The 12307-nt window shown below is 37.6% G+C and overlaps 1 protein-coding gene across 2 annotated transcripts in view; it reads right to left on the bottom strand.

Moving 5' to 3' along the window:
• The window catches only part of gabrz (gamma-aminobutyric acid type A receptor subunit zeta), a 28414-nt gene that overhangs the window by 2624 nt on the left and 13483 nt on the right, over positions 1–12307 (bottom strand). For both annotated transcript variants that reach the window (XM_079851918.1, XM_079851917.1), the window contains exons 3-9: positions 8392–8492; positions 8069–8136; positions 6494–6711; positions 6047–6129; positions 3447–3584; positions 3060–3212; positions 57–250 (exon numbers count right to left, since the gene is read on the bottom strand). In XM_079851918.1, coding sequence (XP_079708044.1) covers positions 57–250; positions 3060–3212; positions 3447–3584; positions 6047–6129; positions 6494–6711; positions 8069–8136; positions 8392–8492 — 955 coding nt within the window. The remainder of the gene's footprint in view (positions 1–56; positions 251–3059; positions 3213–3446; positions 3585–6046; positions 6130–6493; positions 6712–8068; positions 8137–8391; positions 8493–12307) is intronic.

The raw sequence follows: 12307 nt of genomic DNA, 5'->3' as shown, positions 1-12307 counted from the left end.
GAAGATGATCTTATTCATGGCCATTATGGTATCGTTACTTGTTCACGTTCACCTACCATATATGCATTGGCAGCATTCGGCTGGTGTAACGTGCAGAAATGAGCAACTGCATATTCAATCAGTGCGCCAAAGATGAAGCTGAAGCAGATGCCCAGATACACATCGATGGCTTTAATGAAGCAGTTGGCATTGGGTAGAGAGGTACGGGCCCCCATCATCAAGGTGGTCATAGTCAAGACTGTGGTCACTCCTATGAGTTAATGCCAAAAAGTACTGAGTTAATAAACATTAGGGCATCCTATAAACTGTCAAAATAACTTGGTAATATGATTCTTTACTGTAAAAAAAAAAAAAAAAAAAATCTATTTATGATTTTAATTTTACTGACTTCATTTATGTTGCTGTCATACATGGTTCATATTTTTACTGAATTAGTATTTGTTGATCACTGCATGCTCGAGATTTGTGTGTCGAGGTAGCCAATATGCATCTGATGCAACTGTTGGATTTAATATATTTGCCAATCAAGGTAATATGTTTGCCTAGTTTTAAGAGGCAAATAATGCCCATTTCATATAGTGGTTTTAAAAATCACGTGTAAATGTGAAAAAAAGAGGTTTGTAGCTCCTTGCATTGCTAAATCTTTAGTTGCCTTGACAAGAATGTTAAAATTCAAAACTCAAAAGAATTTAAAACTCAATGAGACTTTGGGCCCTATTTTAACGATCTGAAACGCAAGTATCAAGCGCGAAACGCAAGTAACTTTGTGGGCGGGTCTTGGGCACTGTTGCTATACCGGCGGGATAAATGACTCTTGCGCCCGATGCAAATCTAAAATGGGTTGGTCTGAAGTAGCTTCATTATTCATAGGTGTGGTTTGGGCGTAACATGAAATAAACCAATCAGAGCGACATCTCACATTCCCTTCAAGAGGCGCGCTTGTTCCATGGCGGATTGCTATTATAACGGCGGATTTGCCAGGCGCACGCCAGGAGTCGTAGGGTCGTAAAAGACAGAGAAGTGACATTGTATGGGGATGGGAGAAACCCACCCAGATTAGCTTCGGTTAAACAGGCGTATAAAAATGTGGGTAAATGTGTAAGCTAGATTTATGCCTATTTTTTCACATCTTCATGGACATAACAATGATTTCCCTCGTGTGTTAATATTTTTCCTTGTAATAATGTATGGTTTTCTAAAAATGAGAACTGCTGCGTCTGTGTGTAGATGAGAGAAGCAAAGTGCATGCGCGTTGTGCACACGCTACATTGATTATGGCCAAGCATGCGCCCTTAAAATAGCATATGAATAACATGCGCAACGCGCCACTGACTTTAGACTAGGTTTTTCCGGGTCAGTGGCGGAATTGTTTTCTAAACCTGCAAAATAGCACCAGGGAACCTTTGCGCCGGAACACGCCTCCTCTTTGCGCTGAACCGCCCCCGGGAGCGCAAGTTCATTTCTTAATTTACCGACGTGCGTCTGTGGAGGGAAAAGTCCGCTGTGCGCGGGTGCAAAATAGGAATGATACATGCGTCGGTGTACAAAGTCAATTGCGCTGGGTGCAAGATAGGGCCCTTTATGTTACTCAATTTAAGTAACCTATTTAAGTTTTCAGTTGTTAGTTGAGTTTACTTAAATTGATTGTAATAGGTTGTCTTATTATTTTTTAGGTTAATTAAACATTCTTACATTTTTACATGGTATAATGCAATTAATCATTTCATTAAATTGTCTGATGTTACGTATGTAACCGGGTTCCCTGAGAGTGGAACGAGGCGCTGCATCATGGCTTGACACTTGGCTATGCATGAGCCAATGTCTGAACTGAAACATCTGAAAATAGTCCTTTTTGGGCACAATAAAGCACTAGCTGCAAAACCATGAATATCTCTCTGGGATGAGTACTTTCTCTATGGCCCCTTTCATCAGGAGAGACTGTAGTTCCTGATTGAAAAATACTTTTTCTGATTCTTGACATACCACTGTTACTACTACGCCATTTAATTGTAACCTGTAGCACTGTAACCTTTTCTTCGTATTCAGTACCCACTGAGAGACATTCGGCAGTAGCTGTCACGCTGCCAGAAAGTCTGACAGAGGGATAATTTTTCGATGGAAATGGCCTGTCTGGTGCCCTGAATCAGAGAACTGGCAGGGACCAACCGAGCAGGCTGAATGGAAAGATCGCTCATTACTGAAGATGGAGCGAATGGCCCATTGGGATCCTCCACTTCCCGAAACACTGTTAATGGTGGGGCTACGCCTGCAGAGGGCCCCAAGGAAGGTCGGGCACACAATATTGTGGAGTGCACTGGCCTCCTTGGGAGGGGTTGCCCTCGGGTGCCAGGGCCCACAACAGTCAGGAGTCAGGACTTTCTCTTAGCCTTCCTGGAAGAGATGACACACCTAAGTTCCTGTCTCCCCCTAGATAGATGTGTCTGAGCGCAATTCCCGGTCCCTCTGCATTTGTTAGGGGGGTGGCATTTTGTTCTTGCCTCCTTTCGCTGGACAGATTCTTGGCCTCCTGGTACCTGTCGATGATGTCATTAACCGCATTGCCGAACAGGCCAGAATGTGAAATCGGGGCATCCAGAAGGAAAGCCTTTTCTTTCCTTTATCCCTGTGAGCAACAGGGAGGTTGCCATCGGTCAAATGTTAACCCTTTCACACGCAAGTTTAAAATATTCCAGCTGACCCCCCCAGCATGAGTTTTTTAATGCGACCATTATTTTAGAACGTATCACCTTATTATTTCTATGGCGACGCGTCACACTTGTCATGTGACACACCGCAGCCACAATTGTGCTGTATGACAGATGTATAGCTTTTATTTCATTTTTCATTTTTTATTGAAAATATTCACAAACTTGTTAACTATATCATGAACTATCTGATATTCCGATTCTCAAATATGTGTAAGTTAATGTATTTTGTCATTTAAAAGCCTTTATAATGATCATGTAAGTTGATTAGTTCAAGTTACTGAATACTGAAGAGGTGTTAATATATTTTGATGAGCTTATGTTAATTTGGCAATGATTGCTTTACGTTCTTACCTATGCAAATGCGAGCAGGTACAGAAGACTGACTGATCCAAAATGAGACCCAGGACAGGACCACCAGAGCACTGGAAGGAACATACGTCTCCAGAATGAAATATAAGATGCTCCGCTTGAGTTTGAAGTGGAAGATCAACTTTGGGTAGTTACCTGTTACATTATTAGTAAATAAAAGAGAAAGTAAAAACATCAATACAGCATGTAAAGTCTTCAAAATATCGGTGTGTGTGTGTGTGTGTGTGTGTGTGTGTGTGTGTGTGTGTGTGTGTGTGTGTGTGTGTGTGTGTGTGTGTGTGTGTGTTGTGTGTGTGTGTGTGTGTGTGTGTGTGTGTGTGTGTGTGTGTGTGTGTGTGTGTGTGTGTGTGTGTGTGTGTGTGTGCATACCAGTCTCGTAAACGGCTTCAGATTCAGAGGTATAGTGGTCCTCAAGGGTGTACTGAGCCAGCTGTAAATGATCAAGACCGCTAACTGATTGGTTTCCCCGTGTCCAGTAGAAAACAACATCTTTCACGTTATATCCCCCTGAGGAGAACATAATACTGTATAAATCGTAGAGCCAATTATCACTACACAATAAGTAATTCCAATGCTGAGAGCTACTATATTTACATCAAATTACACTTATAGAGCAGTAAGAAAGCATTCGATTACCACTGATTTTATATGCAGCCCTGCTAGAGCACTATGCTATAATACATGCATTACCATAAATTCAATAATTTTGAACAGAGCTGTTCAGTCATTTGTAAGCCAACCTGAAATGCTAATTCACCATGGGTTCCCTAAGGAATTTTCATACCGTTGTCTGACTCATCTAAAATGCTAAATGATATGCCTAATTAGGAGTAAATATCCATATACAAAAGCAGAATCATAAAACAATACAAGTAATTGCTATATACAGTACATTCACTTTGTGAAAATGTAAATATAAAATATAAGAAAAAAGTTTTCTCTATATATGTTAAAAATATTTGATGAATACATTTTTATCATAAGTTTTCAAATTGATTTAGTTTTATTTTTGTAATGTGTTTCTGTGTTAATTCTGTTACAAATACTGTTTTGATCTGCTATTTGTAATTGTTGATTTTTTTTTTCCTTCTTTTTCTCATATTCATTTTTGGTGAATTGTATTAAAACCAGCTAGGGTCAGTCTGACCCACAACAGCATAATAATTATGAATTATAATAATAGTGTAATTCATGGCTTAAAATCTACAAACTAAACAGCTCTGTTCATGCAGCACACTGTATTTTGTTGTAACACATAATCTACACCTCAAGATGGCACTGTGTCATGCAAAGTTTAGTTTGCAAGAGAGTTTAAAAAAATAACTTTGCACATTATCTAGAGAATAAAACATTGTGAAATATGTTGCCCTGATTCCATATATTTAACAAAAACAAAAAAAAAGCATACTGATCTGTGAGGAGAGTAGGCTAGCTGTCACATTGTGTTGCTAATTTAAAGTCACCATGAAATCTAAATGGCAGTTCTTTTATTTTATGGAATATTGCAGTATTTATTATAAATGATTTATCTGTGCATATCTTTATTTTTATTTCTTTAATTCCTGTGCCATCATAATCTTTAATCAAAATAACTTCCCCTCCCTCCGGGGGCTACATCTTATCTCTTCTCTGATGATGTGTTTACTGTTGCGAGAGCAGGACAACCTGTCACACACATCACAGCAATAGCAAACCACAACGATTCAATCATCCAATCAATTCCAGATGGACAAAACCAAGTCAAGCCCTACATTATTTATCGTTCAAGAAGCCATTTCACTCTGACACACATCACAACAGGGAAGAAAAGACTAATGAAACTTTAGACTTTATGTCCTGCTGAAAATATTATTGTGAACAACTATGAATTTACATGCCTGTCCAAGCTGGTTTATGCCTTTGGTTTGGTAATAGTCTAGCTGGCTCCATTTATCTCCTGTTGCATATTGTGTGAGTAACCATTCTGGACCTAAATGTTTGGTTAAATCAATTCAGAATATTTCTATATTTTTGTCTCAGTATGGAACATTAAAAACTTGTTTGAATTAAAATGTTCATACATGCCAAACCATTACACAGCAGTCTTGGGTGAGTGAGCATATGGAAGATCTTGTATGCAGATTAATTTTTTAAAACTTATGGGACATTTATGGTGTGTACACCTGGAGCATCTATCATTAGTGAAATAAATATTTCACAAGAGTTTCACAAATTTAAAAAGGCTTGAAACATGCATCTATCTTAAAAGGTTAGACACTCTTATGCCTGCCACACAGCATAAATCACAAGCACTCTGTAGTGCTGATTAAATAAGAGACTAGAAGCACTGTAAGGTCAACTCATAAAATTCATTCACTAATTGGGTCTCATTCACCAACGAATGTGTACACATATGATTTCTATTTCAAATAAATACTGTTCTTTTGAACTTTATATTAGCAGTACAACCATTTTCAACAATAATATGTTTCTTGAGCACCAAATCAGAAATGATTTCTGAAGGATCATGTGGAGCTAAAAACTGAAAATTGTGCAATGATGCTGAAAATTCAACTTTACTATCGCAAGAATAAATTACATTTTAAAACATATTAAAATATCAAAACTTCAATTAAAAATGTAATATTAATTGTAAATTAATTTTTTTATTAAATGAATGCCATCATGATGAGCATAAGTGAGCATTCTTTCAAATTTTTTTAAAAAGTCTTACTGACATAATAAACATTATTCACATATAAAATGTGTATAAATTCTAAACATACAGCATATCAATGTCAAAAATAAAAATGTAATATAACCCAACCCTACAATGAGTCTTTCTTATTTCAGAATAAAAATTATGCATTAAAGTATGGTGCATTTTACATTGTAAACACCTACACAATTACTAGTGAATGAAACCCACTGAGTTATATCTCAAATTTGGCAACGGTTTCAAGAGAAATGGAGAATTATTTGAGGCCTACAGCTTTCAAGTTGAAGCATGCACGTCTGCCTGTCCATGGGATATTTGGTTAGATCCATACTGCAGGCCACCGTGGTGGTAATTCTAGAGAAACAGAGAGGTAAAACAAAGAGAGTAACATACATGAGAGAATGTTGTTGCTTATATAACACTGGAAATCAGCTCACTATCCGTGAATACTACTTTCAAGCTTAATATTTGATGCCAGCTGCCCATCTGTACAAACCGTCCCCTGCCACCACCTCTATTTTTACCCTGTTTTTCACTATTGTGAACTCTTCCACTAGCCCATATTTATCCCTACCTCTTTCTAGTTGTCTTCTGATGCCCCATTCCCTCTATCAACCCTCCAGTCAGTCCATCAACAGTAAGCCCATTCCTCAACAATCATAAGACCCCAGTATAGCATCTGAATGAGGACCAGATCCAGTGAATGACACCTCACTACCTCAGGGCATACAGCACAGTTCCGTTGGGAAATATCCGGATCAGTCTGTTTTCGACAGTGATGTCATGCAGGAAGGATTTCTTGGAATCCACAATGAATGTATCAGGGACCCAAAGGAGTTCCACAAGTCTCCCATCCAGACTCAAGCTCTTATTGCCATCAAAACACAAGCGTTCATCTGTCCAGCGCTGACGAAGAAAGATGGTGGCTGTGTAATCCTGGAGAGGTTGAACAGAAATTCTTAATTTAGCGATGTGCACCAAAAGCTTTGATTTACATCATACACTCAGCTCTTATATAACTCTGTCCAAAGATCAAAGGGGCCAAGGATGTGACTTTTTTTCTTTTTTAGATCTATTGAGATTTTTTTTTTTTAAACTACATTAAAAAGCAGTTCATACAGACAATAACTTGACCAAATGAATTTAGCTGTTTATTGGATTTTTATATTAGATTATATATGATGATGAAAAGGGGAGGTTGGAAAAGGGAAAACTGAAAACAATTGTTAGAACATTTGTAAAGATGTGTTCTTTAAAGCATAAGGGAAATATGGGTTACACTTTATTTTAAGGCGAAGGCGATTGTACTTACTCAAATAAGTACTGAATCATATTAATTAACTACATGTACTTACTATAAAGTTAGGGTTAGGGTTTGGTTTAGGGTTAGTTACTTGTAATTATGCATAATTTACATGTAGTAACTATGTCACCTTAAAATAAAGTGTTACAATATTGTGTATAAGTGTATCAAAGTTTCAATATTTTATTAACAGTGTTAAAAAAACATATATGCATGAATGAATCATTCAAAATAAGATACGTATTCAGAAAATAGATTGGATGATATTGATATTATGGATGAGAAAATATATTCTCATTTCATGCTGACTTTTATTATGTTTCTTTTTGTTATGTTATATGCATTTTAAAAATATGAACGCAACAAGATTACTAAAATGACATTTCTAAGAACTTTGGCACTTGCATTATGAACTAGTTTTTCTCCTTTTCATCACCTCAAATGTATTTGTTATTGACCCCATATGCTTTTATATTAGTTATGCTTTAATATTATAATTTGAGTTCTTTCATGACAACTCTCAGAATGTTTGACATGGTAATGGATATATATGACAATGTTAATATGTTTGGTCTTTTGGTCAGAATATCTACGCTGCTGTTGCTGTTGCTGTGATTGCTGCTGCTGCTGCACAGCAAGTACAGGACTTGCCATGGGAAATACACAACATGCTGCTGCTGTACAAAATAGCGCACATGAATTACCCATAGCGGATCTATACAGCTGGGGAAGGTGGAGGGTTTCTGAGAGCACGCTGCAAACTGCAACAGCAGACACTGACCAAGTATTTGAAAGCTGAGCAGCAAATTTATTGGCTACTAATACAGCAGGAACCAATCAGCTGTGCCCTATAGAGAACAGTGTGATTGCAAGCAGATTGAGTTAAGGACCTATAGCTTGCGCCATCTAGAGTTTCATGACAGAACTTTGTTTTTGTCTTAGTAATTTAGAAATATATTTGGATGTTTGTGGTTTGTAAGATTATCCTACCATGTTGATTTCTGATATGGTGTCTATGCTGGCGATATCCAGACTCATGCCTACAGTAACAGGGCCATCTGAAAAAAAAAACAACACACACTGCATTCACTACAGAGTGACAACACTGCTAACAGAGGAAGACAGCAGAAAAGGGCTCTTAATTTACATGCGTTACAAGAGTGGACTGCATCAACTCAAGCCTGGAGCGTTTTCCTCTGAATTGAATTTAGTTTTAATTGCAGTTGTTGATTATGATAGGACTTTAAGAGAAGATAAAATCCACTTATGCAATATAATAGTTTGTGTAAATGTAAAAGCTTTGTTTGTCGTACTGTCAAAGAATGGCCTAAGGTATTTGTTGTATCCCTTCATCAGTTTCTGAATGGTGGGAGGCAAAATCTCCTCCGTGCTGGCGACAGAGCCATCAATGATCCTGTAAAAGCAGCAGAACACAAAACACACACATTAAGCACTGCGCTACCCCACAAGTCAATGCAGAAAAACAGAAAAGCAATGTTACTTCCACCGAGCCAAGGCATGTTTTGATCATGTGGACTTTAATTGCCAATAACTTATGACCTAGATTTGAGAATACTGTGTATTTTTAGGTTTCATCTGTTCTCTCATTAAAGCACTGCTGCCGACTGCGGCGCGTGTGATTTCAACATCCTCAGTGATGGTAAGCGACTGTGTTCTTTCCCGCAGAGCGAAGTCTCCGTTTCTACAGTGATAAGGACCCGTGAGCTTCAGATATTATTCAGCTTCAGGGTTACAGCCCCACAGAGCACAGTAGCACATGTAGGAAATACTTCAAGAGATGTCTGAAGAAAAAAACTGCTTGGTTGACACTACACAATATACTCATAAATATTCTAGAATGGAGAGAAACAAGTACATTGGGTGGGCCAAGCACAGCAGGGGGACAGAGGTACACACGGATTTCTATGTGCCTCTCAATGCGGCAAATATCTTACGTCTCTTCTGCTCTCTCAGACATCGCCCTATCCAATATTCTTCTTCTGCTATAAATACATACAGTGAGGTCCAAAAGTCTGAGAGCCCATTGCAAAATCTAGTTCATACCTGGAAATGAACAAAGTTTAGGGATCTTAAAATACACAAAATTATGATGTAAAATGAATAGGAAATATTTAAGATTCTGCACTATTTTTAGGTCACTAATTAAAGTCAATTTGTGAAATTGATCATGTGACTCATTTATACTGATATTCAAATGTTGTTGCTTTCACTCAAACTCAGGGTGCTCTTTGGATCATTTTCAAATCATACTGGATCACATAATCATCAGTCAAGTGCCGCTGTCATTTCAGTAAAAGATTGACAAATCAAATACTAAGACATTCTGAAATTAATGTTAATTTTGCACACAATATTACTGTTTAAAAGTTTGGGGTTAGTATTTCTATTCAGCAACAATGGATTAAAATGTATCAAAGGTGACAAGAAATATGTTTATAATGTTACAAATGATTTATATTTCAAATAAATGCTGTTCTTGTGAACTTTCCATTCATCAAACAATCCTGAGAGAAAAATGTATCATGGTTTCCACAAACATATTAAGCAGCACAACTATTTTCAACATTGATAAGAAAAGTTAATAAGAAAAGTTTATTGAGCAAATCAGCATATTAGAATGATTTCTGAAGTATCACGTGGCAGAGTTATGACTGCTAAAAAATTACATTTTAAAGTATATTAAAATAAAATAAGAAATTCTATTGTATTGTAATGATATTTCACAATTTCACTGTTTACTGTATTTTTTATCAAATAAATGTAGCCTTGGTGATCATAAAAGTCTTCGTTCAAAAAAATGTAATTATCTTACTGACTCCAAACTTTTGATTGGTAGTATAATTTGTCACAGAAAAAGCATTATATAAGGAAAATTCTGACTTTTGGACCGCCACTTCAATTTAAACATTGTCTAATGAATACAAAATCAGGAATAACTAAAAAAAAGCAACACTATCATATTCACCTGTATTCAAGTATGAGGCATTTTTGTCCAGTTTTGATTGTCACCCATAATATGTAAAGAATGCATGCTAAAGTGCACACTCTTATATGAAGAAGAAAGACATAGATCGACTGGGAAAGATCAAAAGAAAGGAAGTAAGACAGATGGTGAGAGTGTGAGAGAGACACAGAGAGTTTGGAAGGCAGACGGAGAGCTTCAGGTCACTGACATGATGTCTCTATTATTACTCTCATTAAACTGTTACCAAAATAAAAATAAAAAAATAATAAAAATGGAAGTGAACCATCCAGGTCACTGCCTTTATATTAGCCCCTATATAAACACATGGAAGACTGTTCAAAACATTCTTCACCTCTCAAACACATCTGATCACATTCTGCATCACTGCACACTGGCAGAAAAAAAGGCTCTTGCTTTCTACATGATGTATAGCTATTTTCACTGGTAAGTACAACTAGTGTTTCAGAACATTTGTTTTTAAGTATGCTCCACTATATGAAGTCTGTCTCCACATGCCTCCCATAGTGTGGAAGTGTGCAATTTCAGCTTAATAAGCAGAGACAATAAAAGTAAGCCATTTTTGAAGGTTGTTTTTTCCCTGAAAAAGTGTCTATGTTTGTTTGAGCATCCCGACACAGTGACATCGGCTCAACCAGTGACGTTACTTTGGTGATGGGGTTATCAAACAGTCTGACCAATGGCAAACAGTCATTATTTTTGTAATTATGTTTGGTGACACCAGTGGCACAGAAATTACACACTTCAGCTTCAATCGACAATAATCAGAAAATCAGGATGGCATCTTTACCTTCAGGGGCTCAGTAATCCTATAACTAAAGAACAATTTAGTATTCTGTCATGCCAGGAAAACAATTAGGTCAAATAAGAAATAGCCATATCATCAAAGCAATGCCATTTGTGTTGTTTTATCTTATCACACGTACAAAAAATGATGTGTATTTCAAATGAAACAAACATTTTCTAAGTGGAATTGAATTAAACTAAAAAGAGTGAACATGTGCCAAACTTTATTCATGATTAGACATTTTTAGTGTTAAATGGCAACCGTCTGTTTGCTGCCCCTTCAGGCTGAAGTCCAGTCATGTGTGAAGGGATGCTGGTTTAGTGGTCTGTGAATGCTGGGTAGGCAGTTTTAATCTGCTAATTGTGGTAGTTGAGGTAAAGGTAAAGGTATCCATCATACCTTTACAGGCATCTAACACCATATTGACACATTCTTTTGTTACATGCTTTGACTCTTTATGCCATGCTGCAGTCAGGGCTAATAGATAAATTTGTGCATTAGAGAAAATGACAGTCTTTTGTATCTGCACTTTTCTCTAATGTATCATTATTCAAATAAAGCCAACATCAATTCATATAGTGATATAAACTTATTTTAATACTGTTTAATATAAATGCATTAAATCAAATATAAATCTAAAATTTTGCAGAAAACTGCAGTGATGGAGACACTTAAAATTACGATAAACACAATTAATACATCTAAAAAAAACATATTAATTGCCATGTAAACCCGGGATGTCAAGGAGTCACAAGATGATATCAGTACATAAAATAATTTTGGAATCTTCTTTGATCCGGTGCTTTAGAACGTCTCGGTTACTAATGAAGGCCCTGAAGGAGGGAACAGAGATGTTATGTCAGAACTGACTGATGCAAGAGAGCCCAATCCTTCAAGTGGCAACAAACATGCCAATTCACATTAGCAAGTGAGATTTGCATGGCAAGCCACTCCCCGTACATACGGGTATATAAGGCAGCGTGCAACTCACTCAGTCAAGTTAGCGCTGAGGAGCCGGGGATCCTGGCCATTCAGCAGTGGTACAGGGGTTGTGGCAGGCAGGATGTAACATGACGTAACATATCCCTCCATTAGAGGGGAATGGCGCTGCAAGCGAGACGCCGAGCCAGCCTTTCCGCATATTACCTGTTTGTACCCAACACCCGGGAAGAAACTGGCACCTTGGGACTGGTACACCAAGACGATGGCATCCAATATCCAGTGGGTCAACCTCTGTTTGGAGACAGCCTTTCACTTCTGCTGACCTCCAAAGCAAACAAAGAGCTTCCCGAGCTTCTGAAGCTCTGCCTACGGTCCACGTAAACACACAGGGCGCGAACAGGACACAGCAACACAAGGGCTGGATCAGCCTCCTCCAGGGGCAGCGCTTGCAAGTTCACCATCTGGCCCCGGACAGGAGTGGTGGGAACTTTGGAAT

The sequence above is a fragment of the Squalius cephalus genome (assembly GCF_949319135.1).
Source record: "Squalius cephalus genome assembly, chromosome: 19".
Classification (NCBI taxonomy): Eukaryota; Metazoa; Chordata; class Actinopteri; order Cypriniformes; family Leuciscidae; genus Squalius; species Squalius cephalus.
This window is presented reverse-complemented; position numbering and strand designations above follow the sequence as displayed.